General features: G+C 54.3%; 1 protein-coding gene across 1 annotated transcript in view; it reads left to right on the forward strand.

Annotated features, from left to right (window-relative positions):
* The window catches only part of LOC137316644 (phosphoribosylformylglycinamidine synthase-like), a 127,463-nt gene that overhangs the window by 96,407 nt on the left and 9,970 nt on the right, over nt 1-21,086 (forward strand). Inside the window, 3 exon segments of the mRNA XM_067980493.1 lie at nt 12,768-12,899; nt 18,262-18,492; nt 20,638-20,818. Of these exon segments, the coding sequence (XP_067836594.1) occupies nt 12,768-12,899; nt 18,262-18,492; nt 20,638-20,818 (544 nt within the window).

Genomic DNA, 21,086 nt, shown 5'->3' on the forward strand with positions numbered 1-21,086 from the left:
ACGGGTGGGAATGGAGAGTGAGAGAGTATCTCACTGGGGAATGGAGAGAGAGAGTATCTCACTGGGGAATGGAGAGAGAGAGTATCTCACTGGGGAATGGAGAGAGAGAGAGAGTGAGAGAGTATCTCACGGGTGGGAATGGAGAGTGAGAGAGTATCTCACGGGTGGGAATGGAGAGTGAGAGAGTATCTCACGGGTGGGAATGGAGAGTGAGAGAGTATCTCACGGGTGGGAATGGAGAGTGAGAGAGTATCTCACTGGTGGGAATGGAGAGTGAGAGAGTATCTCACTGGTGGGAATGGAGAGAGAGAGAGAGAGTATCTCACTGGGGAATGGAGAGAGAGAGAGAGAGTGAGTATCACTGGGGAATGGAGAGAGAGAGAGAGAGAGAGTGTCTCACTGGTGGGAATGGAGAGTGAGAGTGTATCTCACGGGTGGGAATGGAGAGTGAGAGAGTATCTCACGGGTGGGAATGGAGAGTGAGAGAGTATCTCACGGGTGGGAATGGAGAGTGAGAGAGTGTCTCACGGGTGGGAATGGAGAGTGAGAGAGTATCTCACTGGTGGGAATGGAGAGTGAGAGAGTATCTCACTGGTGGGAATGGAGAGTGAGAGAGTGTCTCACTGGTGGGAATGGAGAGTGAGAGAGTATCTCACTGGTGGGAATGGAGAGTGAGAGAGTATCTCACTGGTGGGAATGGAGAGTGAGAGAGTATCTCACTGGTGGGAATGGAGAGTGAGAGAGTATCTCACTGGTGGGAATGGAGAGTGAGAGAGTATCTCACTGGTGGGAATGGAGAGAGAGAGAGAGTATCTTTCTGGGGAATGGAGATAGAGAGAGAGTATCTCACTGGGGAATGGAGAGAGAGAGAGTATCTCACTGGGGAATGGAGAGAGAGAGAGGATCTCACTGGGGAATGGAGAGAGAGAGTATCTCACTGGGGAATGGATAGAGAGAGAGTATCTCACTGGGGAATGGATAGAGAGAGAGTATCTCACTGGGGAATGGAGAGAGAGAGAGAGAGTATCTCACTGGGGAATGGAGAGAGAGAGAGTATCTCACTGGGGAATGGAGAGAGAGAGAGAGAGAGAGAGAGAGTATCTCACTGGGGAATGGAGAGAGAGAGTATCTCACTGGGGAATGGAGAGAGAGAGAGAGAGAGAGAGAGTATCTCACTGGGGAATAGAGAGAGAGAGTATCTCACTGGGGAATGGAGAGAGAGAGTATCTCACTGGGGAATGGAGAGAGAGAGTATCTCACTGGGGAATGGAGAGAGAGAGTATCTCACTGGGGAATGGAGAGAGAGAGTATCTCACTGGGGAATGGAGAGAGAGAGTATCTCACTGGGGAATGGAGAGAGAGAGTATCTCACTGGGGAATGGAGAGAGAGAGTATCTCACTGGGGAATGGAGAGAGAGAGCATCTCACTGGGGAATGGAGAGAGAGAGCATCTCACTGGGGAATGGAGAGAGAGAGTATCTCACTGGGGAATGGAGAGAGAGAGTATCTCACTGGGGAATGGAGAGAGAGAGAGAGAGAGAGAGAGTATCTCACTGGGGAATGGAGTGAGAGAGAGTATCTCACTGGGGAATGGAGAGAGAGAGAGTATCTCACTGGGGAATGGAGAGAGAGTATCTCACTGGGGAATGGAGAGAGAGAGAGAGAGAGAGAGAGTATCTCACTGGGGAATGGAGAGAGAGAGTATCTCACTGGGGAATGGAGAGAGAGAGTATCTCACTGGGGAATGGAGAGAGAGAGAGAGAGAGAGAGTATCTCACTGGGCAATGGAGAGAGAGAGAGTATCTCACTGGGGAATGGAGAGAGAGAGAGAGTATCTCACTGGGGAATGGAGAGAGAGAGAGAGAGAGAGAGAGAGTATCTCACTGGGGAATGGCGAGAGAGAGAGAGAGAGTATCTCACTGGGGAATGGATCGAGAGAGAGAGTATCTCACGGGAATGGAGAGAGAGAGAGTATCTCACGGGAATGGAGAGAGAGAGAGTATCTCACGGGAATGGAGAGAGAGAGAGTATCTCACGGGAATGGAGAGAGAGAGAGTATCTCACGGGAATGGAGAGAGAGAGAGAGTATCTCACTGGGGAATGGCGAGAGAGAGAGTATCTCACTGGGGAATGGCGAGAGAGAGAGTATCTCACTGGGGAATGGAGAGAGAGAGAGAGAGTATCTCACTGGGGAATGGAGAGAGAGAGAGAGAGAGTATCTCACTGGGGAATGGAGAGAGAGAGAGAGTATCTCACTGGGGAATGGAGAGAGAGAGTATCTCACTGGGGAATGGAGAGAGAGAGTATCTCACTGGGGAATGGAGAGAGAGAGTATCTCACTGAGGAATGGAGAGAGAGAGTATCTCACTGGGGAATGGAGAGAGAGAGTATCTCACGGGGGAATGGAGAGAGAGAGTATCTCACGGGGGAATGGAGAGAGAGAGTATCTCACGGGGGAATGGAGAGAGAGAGTATCTCACCGGGGAATGGAGAGTGAGAGAGTATCTCACTGGTGGGAATGGAGAGTGAGAGAGTATCTCACTGGTGGGAATGGAGAGTGAGAGAGTATCTCACTGGTGGGAATGGAGAGTGAGAGAGTATCTCACTGGTGAATGGAGAGAGAGAGAGTATCTCACTGGTGGGAATGGAGAGTGAGAGAGTATCTCACTGGTGGGAATGGAGAGTGAGAGAGTATCTCACTGGTGGGAATGGAGAGTGAGAGAGTATCTCACTGGTGGGAATGGAGAGTGAGAGAGTATCTCACTGGTGGGAATGGAGAGTGCGAGAGTATCTCAATGGTGCGAATTGAGAGTGAGAGATTGTCTCACTGGGGAATGGAGAGAGGGAGAGTGTCTCACTGGGGAATGGAGAGAGGGAGAGTGTCTCACTGGTGGGAATGGAGAGTGGGAGAGTATCTCACTGGTGGGAATGGAGAGTGAGAGAGTATCTCACTGGTGGGAATGGAGAGTGAGAGAGTATCTCACTGGTGGGAATGGAGAGTGAGAGAGTATCTCACTGGTGGGAATGGAGAGTGAGAGAGTATCTCACTGGTGGGAATGGAGAGTGAGAGAGTATCTCACTGGTGGGAATGGAGAGTGAGAGAGTATCTCACTGGTTGGAATGGAGAGTGAGAGAGTATCTCACTGGTGGGAATGGAGAGTGAGAGAGTATCTCACTGGTGGGAATGGAGAGTGAGAGAGTATCTCACTGGTGGGAATGGAGAGTGAGAGAGTATCTCACTGGTGGGAATGGAGAGTGAGAGAGTATCTCACTGGTGGGAATGGAGAGTGAGAGAGTATCTCACTGGTGGGAATGGAGAGTGAGAGAGAGAGAGAGTATCTCACTGGTGGGAATGGAGAGAGAGAGAGAGAGTATCTCACTGGTGGGAATGGGGAGAGAGAGAGTATCTCACTGGTGGGAATGGGGAGAGAGAGAGAGAATCTCACTGGTGGGAATGGGGGGAAAGAGGGAGAGTATCTCACTGGTGGGAATGGAGAGAGATAGAGAGAGAGTATCTCACTGGTGGGAATGGAGAGAGAGAGTATCTCACTGGTGGGAATGGAGAGAGAGAGTATCTCACTGGTGGGAATGGAGAGAGAGAGTATCTCACTGGTGGGAATGGAGAGAGAGTATCTCACTGGTGGGAATGGAGAGAGAGAGTATCTCACTGGTGGGAATGGAGAGAGAGTATCTCACTGGTGGGAATGGAGAGAGAGTATCTCACTAGTGGGAATGGAGAGAGAGAGAGTATCTCACTGGTGGGAATGGAGAGAGAGAGAGAGTATCTCACTGGTGGGAATGGAGAGAGACAGAGCGTATCTCACTGGTGGAAATGGAGAGTGAGAGAGAGAGAGTATCTCACTGGTGGGAATGGAGAGAGAGAGAGAGAGAGAGAGTATCTCACTGGTGGGAATGGGGAGAGAGAGAGAGAATCTCACTGGTGGGAATGGGGGGAGAGAGAGAATCTCACTGGTGGGAATGGGGGGAGAGAGGGAGAGTATCTCACTGGTGGGAATGGAGAGAGAGAGAGTATCTCACTGGTGGGAATGGAGAGAGAGAGAGTATCTCACTGGTGGGAATGGAGAGAGAGAGTATCTCACTGGTGGGAATGGAGAGAGAGAGTATCTCACTGGTGGGAATGGAGAGAGAGAGAGAGAGAGAGTATCTCACTGGTGGGAATGGGGAGAGAGAGTATCTCACTGGTGGGAATGGGGAGAGAGAGAGAGAATCTCACTGGTGGGAATGGGGGGAAAGAGGGAGAGTATCTCACTGGTGGGAATGGAGAGAGATAGAGAGAGAGTATCTCACTGGTGGGAATGGAGAGAGAGAGTATCTCACTGGTGGGAATGGAGAGAGAGAGTATCTCACTGGTGGGAATGGAGAGAGAGAGTATCTCACTGGTGGGAATGGAGAGAGAGAGTATCTCACTGGTGGGAATGGAGAGAGAGTATCTCACTGGTGGGAATGGAGAGAGAGTATCTCACTGGTGGGAATGGAGAGAGAGAGAGTATCTCACTGGTGGGAATGGAGAGAGAGAGTATCTCACTGGTGGGAATGGAGAGAGAGAGTATCTCACTGGTGGGAATGGAGAGAGAGAGTATCTCACTGGTGGGAATGGAGAGAGAGTATCTCACTGGTGGGAATGGAGAGAGAGAGTATCTCACTGGTGGGAATGGAGAGAGAGTATCTCACTGGTGGGAATGGAGAGAGAGTATCTCACTAGTGGGAATGGAGAGAGAGAGAGTATCTCACTGGTGGGAATGGAGAGAGAGAGAGAGTATCTCACTGGTGGGAATGGAGAGAGACAGAGCGTATCTCACTGGTGGAAATGGAGAGTGAGAGAGAGAGAGTATCTCACTGGTGGGAATGGAGAGAGAGAGAGAGAGAGAGAGTATCTCACTGGTGGGAATGGGGAGAGAGAGAGAGAATCTCACTGGTGGGAATGGGGGGAGAGAGAGAATCTCACTGGTGGGAATGGGGGGAGAGAGGGAGAGTATCTCACTGGTGGGAATGGAGAGAGAGAGAGTATCTCACTGGTGGGAATGGAGAGAGAGAGAGTATCTCACTGGTGGGAATGGAGAGAGAGAGTATCTCACTGGTGGGAATGGAGAGAGAGAGTATCTCACTGGTGGGAATGGAGAGAGAGAGAGAGAGAGTATCTCACTGGTGGGAATGGGGAGAGAGAGTATCTCACTGGTGGGAATGGGGAGAGAGAGAGAGAATCTCACTGGTGGGAATGGGGGGAAAGAGGGAGAGTATCTCACTGGTGGGAATGGAGAGAGATAGAGAGAGAGTATCTCACTGGTGGGAATGGAGAGAGAGAGTATCTCACTGGTGGGAATGGAGAGAGAGAGTATCTCACTGGTGGGAATGGAGAGAGAGAGTATCTCACTGGTGGGAATGGAGAGAGAGAGTATCTCACTGGTGGGAATGGAGAGAGAGTATCTCACTGGTGGGAATGGAGAGAGAGTATCTCACTGGTGGGAATGGAGAGAGAGAGAGTATCTCACTGGTGGGAATGGAGAGAGAGAGAGTATCTCACTGGTGGGAATGGAGAGAGTGAGAGTATCTCACTGGTGGGAATGGAGAGAGAGAGTGTATCTCACTGGTGGGAATGGAGAGAGAGAGAGTATCTCACTGGTGGGAATGGAGAGAGAGAGAGTATCTCACTGGTGGGAATGGAGAGAGAGAGTATCTCACTGGTGGGAATGGAGAGAGAGAGAGTATCTCACTGGTGGGAATGGAGAGAGAGAGAGTATCTCACTGGTGGGAATGGAGAGAGAGAGAGTATCTCACTGGTGGGAATGGAGAGTGAGAGAGTATCTCACTGGTGGGAATGGAGAGTGAGAGAGTATCTCACTGGTGGGAATGGAGAGTGAGAGAGTATCTCACTGGTGGGAATGGAGAGTGAGAGAGTATCTCACTGGTGGGAATGGAGAGTGAGAGAGTATCTCACTGGTGGGAATGGAGAGTGAGAGAGTATCTCACTGGTGGGAATGGAGAGTGAGAGAGTATCTCACTGGTGGGAATGGAGAGTGAGAGAGTATCTCACTGGTGGGAATGGAGAGTGAGAGAGAGAGAGTATCTCACTGGTGGGAATGGAGAGAGAGAGAGAGAGAGTATCTCACTGGTGGGAATGGGGAGAGAGAGAGTATCTCACTGGTGGGAATGGGGAGAGAGAGAGAGAATCTCACTGGTGGGAATGGGGGGAAAGAGGGAGAGTATCTCACTGGTGGGAATGGAGAGAGATAGAGAGAGAGTATCTCACTGGTGGGAATGGAGAGAGAGAGTATCTCACTGGTGGGAATGGAGAGAGAGAGTATCTCACTGGTGGGAATGGAGAGAGAGAGTATCTCACTGGTGGGAATGGAGAGAGAGAGTGTATCTCACTGGTGGGAATGGAGAGAGAGAGTGAGAGAGTATCTCACTGGTGGGAATGGAGAGAGAGTATCTCACTGGGGAATGGAGAGAGAGAGAGAGTATCTCACTGGGGAATGGAGAGAGAGAGAGTATCTCACTGGGGAATGGAGAGAGAGAGAGTATCTCACTGGGGAATGGAGAGAGAGAGAGTATCTCACTGGGGAATGGAGAGAGAGAGAGTATCTCACTGGGGAATGGAGAGAGAGAGAGAGAGTATCTCACTGGGGAATGGAGAGAGAGAGAGAGAGTATCTCACTGGGGAATGGAGAGAGAGAGTATCTCACTGGGGAATGGAGAGAGAGAGTATCTCACTGGGGAATGGATAGAGAGAGAGTATCTCACTGGGGAATGGAGAGTGAGAGAGTATCTCACTGGGGAATGGAGAGTGAGAGAGTATCTCACTGGGGAATGGAGAGTGAGAGAGTATCTCACTGGGGAATGGAGAGTGAGAGAGTATCTCACTGGGGAATGGAGAGAGAGAGAGTATCTCACTGGGGAATGGAGAGAGAGAGAGAGAGAGAGAGTATCTCACTGGGGAATGGAGAGAGAGAGTATCTCACTGGGGAATGGAGAGAGAGAGAGAGAGAGAGAGTATCTCACTGGGGAATAGAGAGAGAGTATCTCACTGGGGAATGGAGAGAGAGAGAGAGAGAGAGTATCTCACTGGGGAATGGAGAGAGAGAGTATCTCACTGGGGAATGGAGAGAGAGAGTATCTCACTGGGGAATGGAGAGAGAGAGTATCTCACTGGGGAATGGAGAGAGAGAGTATCTCACTGGGGAATGGAGAGAGAGAGTATCTCACTGGGGAATGGAGAGAGAGAGTATCTCACTGGGGAATGGAGAGAGAGAGTATCTCACTGGGGAATGGAGAGAGAGAGTATCTCACTGGGGAATGGAGAGAGAGAGTATCTCACTGGGGAATGGAGAGAGAGAGTATCTCACTGGGGAATGGAGAGAGAGAGTATCTCACTGGGGAATGGAGAGAGAGAGTATCTCACTGGGGAATGGAGAGAGAGAGTATCTCACTGGGGAATGGAGAGAGAGAGTATCTCACTGGGGAATGGAGAGAGAGAGTATCTCACTGGGGAATGGAGAGAGAGAGTATCTCACTGGGGAATGGAGAGAGAGAGTATCTCACTGGGGAATGGAGAGAGAGAGTATCTCACTGGGGAATGGAGAGAGAGAGAGAATCTCACTGGGGAATGGAGAGAGAGAGAGAGAGAGAGAGAGTATCTCACTGGGGAATGGAGAGAGAGAGTATCTCACTGGGGAATGGAGAGAGAGAGTATCTCACTGGGGAATGGAGAGAGAGAGTATCTCACTGGGGAATGGAGAGAGAGAGAGAGAGAGAGAGTATCTCACTGGGGAATGGAGAGAGAGAGTATCTCACTGGGGAATGGAGAGAGAGAGAGAGAGAGAGAGAGTATCTCACTGGGCAATGGAGAGAGAGAGAGTATCTCACTGGGCAATGGAGAGAGAGGGAGTATCTCACTGGGGAATGGAGAGAGAGAGAGAGTATCTCACTGGGGAATGGAGAGAGAGAGAGAGAGAGAGAGAGTATCTCACTGGGGAATGGCGAGAGAGAGAGAGTATCTCACTGGGGAATGGAGAGAGAGAGAGAGTATCTCACTGGGGAATGGATCGAGAGAGAGAGTATCTCACGGGAATGGAGAGAGAGAGAGTATCTCACGGGAATGGAGAGAGAGAGAGTATCTCACGGGAATGGAGAGAGAGAGAGTATCACTGGGAATGGAGAGAGAGAGAGAGTATCTCACTGGGGAATGGCGAGAGAGAGAGTATCTCACTGGGGAATGGAGAGAGAGAGAGAGAGAGTATCTCACTGGGGAATGGAGAGAGAGAGAGAGAGTATCTCACTGGGGAATGGAGAGAGAGAGAGAGAGTATCTCACTGGGGAATGGAGAGAGAGAGAGAGAGTATCTCACTGGGGAATGGAGAGAGAGAGTATCTCACTGGGGAATGGAGAGAGAGAGTATCTCACTGAGGAATGGAGAGAGAGAGTATCTCACTGGGGAATGGAGAGAGAGAGTATCTCACGGGGGAATGGAGAGAGAGAGTATCTCACGGGGGAATGGAGAGAGAGAGTATCTCACGGGGGAATGGAGAGAGAGAGTATCTCACGGGGGAATGGAGAGAGAGAGAGTATCTCACTGGTGGGAATGGAGAGTGAGAGAGTATCTCACTGGTGGGAATGGAGAGTGAGAGAGTATCTCACTGGTGGGAATGGAGAGTGAGAGAGTATCTCACTGGTGAATGGAGAGAGAGAGAGTATCTCACTGGTGGGAATGGAGAGTGAGAGAGTATCTCACTGGTGGGAATGGAGAGTGAGAGAGTATCTCACTGGTGGGAATGGAGAGTGAGAGAGTATCTCACTGGTGGGAATGGAGAGTGAGAGAGTATCTCACTGGTGGGAATGGAGAGTGAGAGAGTATCTCACTGGTGGGAATGGAGAGTGCGAGAGTATCTCAATGGTGCGAATTGAGAGTGAGAGATTGTCTCACTGGGGAATGGAGAGAGGGAGAGTGTCTCACTGGGGAATGGAGAGAGGGAGAGTGTCTCACTGGTGGGAATGGAGAGTGGGAGAGTATCTCACTGGTGGGAATGGAGAGTGAGAGAGTATCTCACTGGTGGGAATGGAGAGTGAGAGAGTATCTCACTGGTGGGAATGGAGAGTGAGAGAGTATCTCACTGGTGGGAATGGAGAGTGAGAGTATCTCACTGGTGGGAATGGAGAGTGAGAGAGTATCTCACTGGTGGGAATGGAGAGTGAGAGAGTATCTCACTGGTGGGAATGGAGAGTGAGAGAGTATCTCACTGGTGGGAATGGAGAGTGAGAGAGTATCTCACTGGTGGGAATGGAGAGTGAGAGAGTATCTCACTGGTGGGAATGGAGAGTGAGAGAGTATCTCACTGGTGGGAATGGAGAGTGAGAGAGTATCTCACTGGTGGGAATGGAGAGTGAGAGAGTATCTCACTGGTGGGAATGGAGAGTGAGAGAGTATCTCACTGGTGGGAATGGAGAGTGAGAGAGTATCTCACTGGTGGGAATGGAGAGTGAGAGAGAGAGAGTATCTCACTGGTGGGAATGGAGAGAGAGAGAGAGAGTATCTCACTGGTGGGAATGGGGAGAGAGAGAGTATCTCACTGGTGGGAATGGGGAGAGAGAGAGAGAATCTCACTGGTGGGAATGGGGGGAAAGAGGGAGAGTATCTCACTGGTGGGAATGGAGAGAGATAGAGAGAGAGTATCTCACTGGTGGGAATGGAGAGAGAGAGTATCTCACTGGTGGGAATGGAGAGAGAGAGTATCTCACTGGTGGGAATGGAGAGAGAGTATCTCACTGGTGGGAATGGAGAGAGAGAGAGTATCTCACTGGTGGGAATGGAGAGAGAGAGAGTATCTCACTGGTGGGAATGGAGAGAGAGAGAGAGAGAGAGAGAGAGTATCTCACTGGTGGGAATGGAGAGAGAGAATCTCACTGCTGGGAATGGAGAGAGAGTATCTCACTGGTGGGAATGGAGAGAGAGAGAGTATCTCACTGGTGGGAATGGAGAGAGAGAGAGAGTATCTCACTGGTGGGAATGGAGAGAGAGAGAGAGTATCTCACTGGTGGGAATGGAGAGAGACAGAGCGTATCTCACTGGTGGAAATGGAGAGTGAGAGAGAGAGAGTATCTCACTGGTGGGAATGGAGAGAGAGAGAGAGAGAGAGAGAGAGTATCTCACTGGTGGGAATGGGGAGAGAGAGAGAGAATCTCACTGGTGGGAATGGGGGGAGAGAGAGAATCTCACTGGTGGGAATGGGGGGAGAGAGGGAGAGTATCTCACTGGTGGGAATGGAGAGAGATAGAGATAGAGAGAGAGTATCTCACTGGTGGGAATGGAGAGAGAGAGTATCTCACTGGTGGGAATGGAGAGAGAGAGTATCTCACTGGTGGGAATGGAGAGAGAGAGAGAGAGAGTATCTCACTGGTGGGAATGGGGAGAGAGAGTATCTCACTGGTGGGAATGGGGAGAGAGAGAGAGAATCTCACTGGTGGGAATGGGGGGAAAGAGGGAGAGTATCTCACTGGTGGGAATGGAGAGAGATAGAGAGAGAGTATCTCACTGGTGGGAATGGAGAGAGAGAGTATCTCACTGGTGGGAATGGAGAGAGAGAGTATCTCACTGGTGGGAATGGAGAGAGAGAGTATCTCACTGGTGGGAATGGAGAGAGAGTATCTCACTGGTGGGAATGGAGAGAGAGTATCTCACTGGTGGGAATGGAGAGAGAGAGAGTATCTCACTGGTGGGAATGGAGAGAGAGAGAGTATCTCACTGGTGGGAATGGAGAGAGTGAGAGTATCTCACTGGTGGGAATGGAGAGAGTGAGAGTATCTCACTGGTGGGAATGGAGAGAGAGAGAGTATCTCACTGGTGGGAATGGAGAGAGAGAGTATCTCACTGGTGGGAATGGAGAGAGAGAGAGTATCTCACTGGTGGGAATGGAGAGAGAGAGAGTATCTCACTGGTGGGAATGGAGAGAGAGAGAGTATCTCACTGGTGGGAATGGAGAGAGAGAGAGTATCTCACTGGTGGGAATGGAGAGTGAGAGAGTATCTCACTGGTGGGAATGGAGAGTGAGAGAGTATCTCACTGGTGGGAATGGAGAGTGAGAGAGTATCTCACTGGTGGGAATGGAGAGTGAGAGAGTATCTCACTGGTGGGAATGGAGAGTGAGAGAGTGTCTCACTGGTGGGAATGGAGAGTGAGAGAGTATCTCACGGGTGGGAATGGAGAGTGAGAGAGAGAGAGTATCTCACTGGTGGGAATGGAGAGAGAGAGAGAGAGAGTATCTCACTGGTGGGAATGGGGAGAGAGAGAGTATCTCACTGGTGGGAATGGAGAGAGAGAGAGTATCTCACTGGTGGGAATGGAGAGAGAGAGAGAGTATCTCACTGGTGGGAATGGAGAGAGAGAGAGAGTATCTCACTGGTGGGAATGGAGAGAGAGAGAGAGAGAGTATCTCACTGGTGGGAATGGAGAGAGAGAGAGAGAGAGCGAGTATCTCACTGGTGGGAATGGAGAGAGAGGGAGTATCTCACTGGTGGGAATGGAGAGAGGGAGTATGTCACTGGTGGGATTGGAGGGAGAGAGGGAGAGAGAGAGAGAGAGAGAGAGAGAGTATCTCACTGGTGGGAATGGAGAGAGAGAGTATCTCACTGGTGTGAATGGAGAGAGAGAGAGAGTGTCTCACTGGTGGGAATGGAGAAAGAGAGAGAGAGTATCTCACTGGTGGGAATGGGGAGAGAGAGAGAGTATCTCACTGGTGGGAATGGAGAGAGAGAGAGAGAGAGAGAGAGAGAGCGAGTATCTCACTGGTGGGAATGGAGAGAGAGCGAGTATCTCACTGGTGGGAATGGAGAGAGAGGGAGTATCTCACTGGTGGGAATGGAGAGAGGGAGTATGTCACTGGTGGGATTGGAGGGAGAGAGGGAGGGAGAGAGAGAGAGAGAGAGAGAGAGAGTATCTCACTGGTGTGAATGGAGAGAGAGAGAGAGTATCTCACTGGTGTGAATGGAGAGAGAGAGAGAGAGTATCTCACTGGTCGGAATGGAGAAAGAGAGAGAGTATCTCACTGGTGGGAATGGGGAGAGAGAGAGAGTATCTCACTGGTGGGAATGGGGAGAGAGAGAGAGAGTATCTCACTGGTGGGAATGGGGAGAGAGAGAGAGAGTATCTCACTGGTGGGAATGGAGAGAGAGAGAGAGAGAGAGAGTATCTCACTGGTGGGAATGGGGAGAGAGAGAGAGAGTATCTCACTGGTGGGAATGGAGAGATAGAGAGAGTATCTCACTGGTGGGAATGGAGAGAGAGAGAGAGAGAGAGTATCTCACTGGTGGGAATGGGGAGTATGAGAGAGAGTATCTCACTGGTGGGAATGGGGAGAGAGAGCGAGTATCTCACTGGTGGGAATGGAGAGAGAGAGAGTATCTCACTGGTGGGAATTGAGAGAGAGTATCTCACTGGGGAATGGAGAGAGAGAGAGAGAGAGAGAGAGTATCTCACTGGTGGGAATGGGGAGAGAGAGAGAGTATCTCACTGGTGGGAATGGAGAGAGAGAGCGAGAGAGAGAGTATCTCACTGGTGGGAATGGAGAGAGAGAGCGAGAGAGAGAGTATCTCACTGGTGGGAATTGAGAGAGAGTATCTCACTGGGGAATGGAGAGAGAGAGAATCTCACTAACACTGTTAGTCCCCCCTCTCTCGCTGTAATTCTTTTGCACTGTGTTAAGTGTTTGACAGTTTTTCTTGCTTCTCCCTTAATTCTGGAACCTGTGTTTTTTCAGGAGTTCATATTGGACCGTAGGAAACCTGACCTTCAAACTTTGAACCTTCCTCCTAATCTGACCGTCAGAGAGGCTCTGAACCGTGTGCTGAGGCTGCCCTCGGTGGCAAGCAAGAGATACCTGACCAATAAGGTGAGTGGGGACGGGTGGGTGAGAGGGTCGGGTCAGAGAGAGATACCTGACCAATAAGGTGAGAGGGTCGGGTCAGAGAGAGATACCTGACCACTAAGGTGAGAGGGTCGGGTCAGAGAGAGATACCTGACCAATAAGGTGAGTGGGGTCGGGTCAGAGAGAGATACCTGACCAATAGAGTGAGAGGGTCGGGTCAGAGAGATACCTGACCAATAAGGTGAGTGGAGTCGGGTCAGAGAGAGATACCTGACCAATAAGGTGAGTGGAGTCGGGTCAGAGAGAGATACCTGACCAATCAGGTGAGTGGAGTCGGGTCAGAGAGAGATACCTGACCAATAAGGTGAGTGGAGACGGGTAAGATAGAGATACCTGACCAATCGGGAGAGGGGTCGGGTCAGAGAGAGATACCTGACCAATAAGGTGAGTGGGTCGGGTCAGAGAGAGATACTTGACCAATCGGGAGAGGGGTCGGGTCAGAGAGAGATACCTGACCAATAAGAACATAAGAACATAAGAAATTGGAGCAGGAGTAGGCCAATCGGCCCCTCGAGCCTGCTCCGCCATTCAATAAGATCATGGCTGATCTGATCCCAACCACAAATCTAAAGAACACAAGAAGTCGGAGCAGGACCCGGCCACATAGCCCCTGGGCCCTCTCCGCCACCCACAGGGCATTGACCGATCCGAACTCAGCTTCATGTCCAATTTCCTGCCCGCTCCCCATAACCCCTAATTCCCTTTACTTCTAGGAAACTGTCTATTTCTGTTTTAAATTTATCTAATGATGTAGCTTCCACAGCTTCCTGGGGCAGCAAATTCCACAGACCTACCACCCTCTGAGTGAAGAAGTTTCTCCTCATCTCAGTTTTGAAAGAGCAGCCCCTTATTCTAAGATTATGCCCCCTAGTTCTAGTTTCACCCATCTTTGGGAACATCCTTACTGCATCCACCCGATCAAGACCCTTCACAATCTTATATGTTTCAATAAGATCGCCTCTCATTCTTCTGAACTCCAATGAGTAGAGTCCCAATCTACTCAACCTCTCCTCATATGTCCGCCCCTAAGGAGAAACACATGAGGGCTCGTCCGGGATTTGAACCCGGGACCTCTCGCATATCACTCAATGAAACTCCCTAAGCGAGAATCATACCCCTGGACCTGAAGGTGCCGAGAGGGTCGGGTCAGAGAGAGATACCTGACCAATAAGGTGAGTGGGGTCGGGTCAGAGAGAGATACCTGACCAATAAGGTGAGTGGGGTCGGGTCAGAGAGAGATACCTGACCAATAAGGTGAGTGGGTCGGGTCAGAGAGAGATACCTGACCAATAAGGTGAGAGGGTCGGGTCAGAGAGAGATACCTGACCAATAAGGTGAGTGGGGTCGGGTCAGAGAGAGATACCTGACCAATAAGGTGAGTGGAGACGGGTAAGATAGAGATACCTGACCAATAAGGTGAGGGGTCGGGTCAGAGAGAGATACCTGACCAATAAGGTGAGTGGGGTCAGGTCAGAGAGAGATTCCTGACCAATAAGGTGAGTGGGGTCAGGTCAGAGAGAGATACCTGACCAATAAGGTGAGTGGGGTCGGGTCAGAGAGAGATTCCTGACCAATAAGGTGAGGGGTCGGGTCAGAGAGAGATTCCTGACCAATAAGGTGAGTGGGGTCAGGTCAGAGAGAGATACCTGACCAATAAGGTGAGTGGGGTGAGGTCAGAGAGAGATTCCTGACCAATAAGGGGGTCGGTCACTGACGGTCGCCCTCTCTCCTCCCTCAGGTCGATCGCTCGGTGACGGGCCTGGTTACACAGCAGCAGTGTGTGGGTCACTGACGGTCGCTCTCTCTCCTCCCTCAGGTCGATCGCTCGGTGACGGGCCTGGTTACACAGCAGCAGTGTGTGGGTCACTGACGGTCGCTCTCTCTCCTCCCCCAGGTTGACCGGTCAGTGACGGGCCTGGTTACACAGCAGCAGTGTGTGGGTCACTGACGGTCGCTCTCTCTCCTCCCCCAGGTCGATCGCTCGGTGACGGGCCTGGTTACACAGCAGCAGTGTGTGGGTCACTGACGGTCGCTCTCTCTCCTCCCCCAGGTCGACCGGTCAGTGACGGGCCTGGTTACACAGCAGCAGTGTGTGGGTCACTGACGGTCGCCCTCTCTCCTCCCCCAGGTCGACCGGTCAGTGACGGGCCTGGTTACACAGCAGCAGTGTGTGGGTCACTGACGGTCGCCCTCTCTCCTCCCCCAGGTTGACCGGTCAGTGACGGGCCTGGTTACACAGCAGCAGTGTGTGGGTCACTGACGGTCGCTCTCTCTCCTCCCTCAGGTCGATCGCTCGGTGACGGGCCTGGTTACACAGCAGCAGTGTGTGGGTCACTGACGGTCGCTCTCTCTCCTCCCTCAGGTCGATCGCTCGGTGACGGGCCTGGTTACACAGCAGCAGTGTGTGGGTCACTGACGGTCGCTCTCTCTCCTCCCTCAGGTCGATCGCTCGGTGACGGGCCTGGTTACACAGCAGCAGAGTGTGGGTCACTGACGGTCGCCCTCTCTCCTCCCCCAGGTCGATCGCTCGGTGACGGGCCTGGTTACACAGCAGCAGTGTGTGGGTCACTGACGGTCGCCCTCTCTCCTCCCCCAGGTCGATCGCTCGGTGACGGGCCTGGTTACACAGCAGCAGTGTGTGGGTCACTGACGGTCGCCCTCTCTCCTCCCCCAGGTTGACCGGTCAGTGACGGGCCTGGTTACACAGCAGCAGTGTGTGGGTCACTGACGGTCGCCCTCTCTCCTCCCTCAGGTCGATCGCTCGGTGACGGGCCTGGTAGCACAGCAGCAGTGTGTGGGTCACTGACGGTCGCCCTCTCTCCTCCCCCAGGTCGATCGCTCGGTGACGGGCCTGGTTACACAGCAGCAGTGTGTTGGTCACTGACGGTCGCTCTCTCTCCTCCCTCAGGTCGATCGCTCGGTGACGGGCCTGGTTACAGAGCAGCAGTGTGTGGGTCACTGACGGTCGCTCTCTCTCCTCCCTCAGGTCGATCGCTCGGTGACGGGCCTGGTTACACAGCAGCAGTGTGTGGGTCACTGACGGTCGCCCTCTCTCCTCCCCCAGGTCGATCGCTCGGTGACGGGCCTGGTAGCACAGCAGCAGTGTGTGGGTCACTGACGGTCGCCCTCTCTCCTCCCTCAGGTCGATCGCTCGGTGACGGGCCTGGTTACACAGCAGCAGTGTGTGGGTCACTGACGGTCGCCCTCTCTCCTCCCCCAGGTCGATCGCTCGGTGACGGGCCTGGTTACACAGCAGCAGTGTGTGGGTCACTGACGGTCGCTCTCTCTCCTCCCCCAGGTCGATCGCTCGGTGACGGGCCTGGTTACACAGCAGCAGTGTGTGGGTCACTGACGGTCGCCCTCTCTCCTCCCCCAGGTTGACCGGTCAGTGATGGGCCTGGTTACACAGCAGCAGTGTGTGGGTCACTGACGGTCGCCCTCTCTCCTCCCCCAGGTCGATCGCTCGGTGACGGGCCTGGTAGCACAGCAGCAGTGTGTGGGTCACTGACGGTCGCCCTCTCTCCTCCCCCAGGTCGATCGCTCGGTGACGGGCCTGGTTACACAGCAGCAGTGTGTGGGTCACTGACGGTCGCTCTCTCTCCTCCCTCAGGTCGATCGCTCGGTGACGGGCCTGGTAGCACAGCAGCAGTGTGTGGGTCACTGACGGTCGCCCTCTCTCCTCCCCCAGGTCGATCGCTCGGTGACGGGCCTGGTAGCACAGCAGCAGTGTGTGGGTCACTGACGGTCGCTCTCTCTCCTCCCTCAGGTCGATCGCTCGGTGACGGGCCTGGTAGCACAGCAGCAGTGTGTGGGTCACTGACGGTCGCCCTCTCTCCTCCCTCAGGTCGATCGCTCGGTGACGGGCCTGGTTACACAGCAGCAGTGTGTGGGTCACTGACGGTCGCCCTCTCTCCTCCCCCAGGTCGATCGCTCGGTGACGGGCCTGGTAGCACAGCAGCAGTGTGTGGGTCACTGACGGTCGCTCTCTCTCCTCCCCCAGGTCGATCGCTCGGTGACGGGCCTGGTTACACAGCAGCAGTGTGTGGGTCACTGACGGTCGCCCTCTCTCCTCCCCCAGGTTGACCGGTCAGTGACGGGCCTGGTTACACAGCAGCAGTGTGTGGGTCACTGACGGTCGCTCTCTCTCCTCCCTAAGGTCGATCGCTCGGTGACGGGCCTGGTTACACAGCAGCAGTGTGTGGGTCACTGACGGTCGCCCTCTCTCCTCCCCCAGGTTGACCGGTCAGTGACGGGCCTGGTTACACAGCAGCAGTGTGTGGGTCACTGACGGTCGCCCTCTCTCCTCCCTCAGGTCGATCGCTCGGTGACGGGCCTGGTTACACAGCAGCAGAGTGTGGGTCACTGACGGTCGCCCTCTCTCCTCCCTCAGGTCGATCGCTCGGTGACGGGCCTGGTTACACAGCAGCAGTGTGTGGGTCACTGACGGTCGCCCTCTCTCCTCCCCCAGGTTGACCGGTCAGTGACGGGCCTGGTTACACAGCAGCAGTGTGTGGGTCACTGACGGTCGCCCTCTCTCCTCCCCCAGGTTGACCGGTCAGTGACGGGCCTGGTTACACAGCAGCAGTGTGTGGGTCACTGACGGTCGCCCTCTCTCCTCCCTCAGGTCGATCGCTCGGTGACGGGCCTGGTAGCACAGCAGCAGTGTGTGGGTCACTGACGGTCGCTCTCTCTCCTCCCCCAGGTCGATCGCTCGGTGACGGGCCTGGTAGCACAGCAGCAGTGTGTGGGTCACTGACGGTCGCTCTCTCTCCTCCCCCAGGTCGATCGCTCGGTGACGGGCCTGGTTACACAGCAGCAGTGTGTGGGTCACTGACGGTCGCTCTCTCTCCTCCCCCAGGTCGATCGCTCGGTGACGGGCCTGGTAGCACAGCAGCAGTGTGTGGGTCACTGACGGTCGCCCTCTCTCCTCCCCCAGGTCGATCGCTCGGTGACGGGCCTGGTAGCACAGCAGCAGTGTGTGGGTCACTGACGGTCGCTCTCTCTCCTCCCCCAGGTCGATCGCTCGGTGACGGGCCTGGTTACACAGCAGCAGTGTGTGGGTCACTGACGGTCGCCCTCTCTCCTCCCCCAGGTCGATCGCTCGGTGACGGGCCTGGTTACACAGCAGCAGTGTGTGGGTCACTGACGGTCGCCCTCTCTCCTCCCTCAGGTCGATCGCTCGGTGACGGGCCTGGTTACACAGCAGCAGTGTGTGGGTCACTGACGGTCGCTCTCTCTCCTCCCCCAGGTCGATCGCTCGGTGACGGGCCTGGTAGCACAGCAGCAGTGTGTGGGTCACTGACGGTCGCCCTCTCTCTTCCCCCAGGTCGATCGCTCGGTGACGGGCCTGGTAGCACAGCAGCAGTGTGTGGGCCCACTCCACACTCCATTAGCTGACGCGGCCGTCGTTGCACTCTCGTATTTCGACACAGTCGGAGCAGCGACAGCAATTGGGGAGCAGCCAATCAAAGGTCTGATTGACCCTGCGGCCGGAGCTCGGATGGCTGTCGGAGAAGCTCTAACCAATCTGATGTTCGCTCGCGTGACCGAGCTCAAGGTAAGAGTTTAAACCAGTCCCGTCATTGGAGCCTCCCTCGCTGTGACCTGTCCTGACCTGACGTCGTGTCCCTCGCTCGCTGTGACCTGTCCTGACCTGACGTCGTGTCCCTCGCTCGCTGTGACCTGCCCTGACCTAACGTAGTGTCCCTCGCTCGCTGTGACCTGTCCTGACCTGACGTAGTGTCCCTCGCTCGCTGTGACCTGTCCTGACCTGACGTCGTGTCCCTCGCTCGCTGTGACCTGTCCTGACCTGACGTAGTGTCCCTCGCTCGCTGTGACCTGTCCTGACCTGACGTCGTGTCCCTCGCTCGCTGTGACCTGTCCTGACCTGACGTCGTGTCCCTCGCTCGCTGTGACCTGTCCTGACTTGACGTCGTGTCCCTCGCTCGCTGTGACCTGTCCTGACCTGACGTCGTGTCCCTCCCTCGCTGTGACCTGTCCTGACCTGACGTCGTGTCCCTCGCTCGCTGTGACCTGTCCTGACCTGACGTAGTGTCCCTCGCTCGCTGTGACCTGTCCTGACCTGACGTAGTGTCCCTCGCTCGCTGTGACCTGTCCTGACCTGACGTCGTGTCCCTCGCTCGCTGTGACCTGTCCTGACCTGACGTCGTGTCCCTCGCTCGCTGTGACCTGTCCTGACCTGACGTCGTGTCCCTCCCTCGCTGTGACCTGTCCTGACTTGACGTCGTGTCCCTCGCTCGCTGTGACCTGTCCTGACCTGACGTAGTGTCCCTCGCTCGCTGTGACCTGTCCTGACCTGACGTCGTGTCCCTCGCTCGGACCTCTCCTGACCTGACGTCGTGTCCCTCGCTCGGACCTCTCCTGACCTCACGTCGTGTCCCTCGCTCGGACCTCTCCTGACCTGACGTCGTGTCCCTCGCTCGCTGTGACCTGTCCTGACCGAACGTAGCGTCCCTCGCTCGCTGTGACCTGTCCTGACCTGACGTAGTGTCCCTCGCTCGCTCGGACCTCTCCTGACCTGACGTCGTGTCCCTCGCTCGCTGTGACCTGTCCTGACCTGACGTAGTGTCCCTCGCTCGCTGTGACCTGTCCTGACCTGACGTAGTGTCCCTCGCTCGCTGTGACCTGTCCTGACCTGACGTAGTGTCCCTCGCTCGCTGTGACCTGTCCTGACCTGACGTAGTGTCCCTCGCTCGCTGTGACCTGTCCTGACCTGACGTAGTGTCCCTCTCTCGCTGTGACCTGTCCTGACCGAACGTAGTGTCCCTCGCTCGCTGTGACCTGTCCTGACCTGACGTCGTGTCCCTCGCTCGCTGTGACCTGTCCTGACCTGAAGTCGTGTCCCTCGCTCGCTGTGACCTGTCCTGACCCTGACTGCCCTTTCCCTCGGTGTGAGGTGACCTGTCCTGACCCTGACTGCCCTTTCCCTCGGTGTGAGGTGACCTGTCCTGACCCTGACTGTCCTTTCCCTCGGTGTGAGGTGACCTGTCCTGACCCTGACTGTAGTGTCCCTCGGTGTGAGGTGACCTGTCCTGGCCCTGACTGCCCTTTCACTCGGTGTGAGGTGACCTGTCCTGGCCCTGACTGCCCTTTCCCTCGGTGTGAGGTGACCTGTCCCGACTCTGACTGCCCTTTCCCTCGGTGTGAGGTGACCTGTCCTGACACTGACTGTAGTGTCCCTCGGTGTGACCTGTCCTGACCCTGACTGCCCTTTCCCTCGGTGTGACCTGTCCCGACTCTGACTGCCCTTTCCCTCGGTGTGAGGTGACCTGTCCTGACACTGACTGTAGTGTCCCTCGGTGTGACCTGTCCTGACCCTGACTGCCCTTTCCCTCGGTGTGACCTGTCCTGACCCTGACTGCCCTTTCCCTCGGTGTGAGGTGACCTGTCCTGACCCTGACTGTAGTGTCCCTCGGTGTGACCTGTCCTGACCCTGACTGCCCTTTCCCTCGGTGTGAGGTGACCTGTCCTGACCCTGACTGTAGTGTCCCTCGGTGTGAGGTGACCTGTCCTGACCCTGACTGTAGTGTCCCTCGGTGTGACCTGTCCTGACCCTGACTGCCCTTTCCCTTGGTGTGACCTATCCTGACCCTGACTGTAGTGTCCCTCGGTGTGAGGTGACCTGTCCTGACCCTGACTGTAGTGTCCCTCGGTGTGAGGTGACCTGTACTCTCTGTTCCAGGATGTGAAGTGTAGCGGTAACTGGATGTGGCCTGCCAAGCTGCCGGGTGAGGGGGCCGCCTTGTACGATGCCTGTGTGGCCATGTGCCGTGTGATGGCCGAGCTGGGAGTTGCAGTGGATGGTGGGAAGGATTCTCTGAGTATGGCGGCTCGAGTGGGAGGGGAGACAGTGAAGGCACCAGGTAAGGAGAGTCACCCGGGCCCTGTCATAGAATCATAGTATTGTACAGCACAGGAGGAGGCCATTCGTCCCATCGAACCAGTGCTGGCTGTATGCAAGAGCAATCCAGCTAGTCCCACTGCCTCGCCCTATCCCCGTAGCCCTCCAAATTTTCTCCTTTCAATTACTTATCCAGTTCCCTTTTGTAGGCCAAGATTGAATCTACCTCCACCACCCCCTCAAGCAGTGCATTCCAGATCCTAACCACTCACTGTGTAAAAAAGTTTTTC

The sequence above is a fragment of the Heptranchias perlo genome, unplaced genomic scaffold (genome assembly GCF_035084215.1).
Source record: "Heptranchias perlo isolate sHepPer1 unplaced genomic scaffold, sHepPer1.hap1 HAP1_SCAFFOLD_598, whole genome shotgun sequence".
Lineage (NCBI taxonomy): Eukaryota > Metazoa > Chordata > Chondrichthyes > Hexanchiformes > Hexanchidae > Heptranchias > Heptranchias perlo.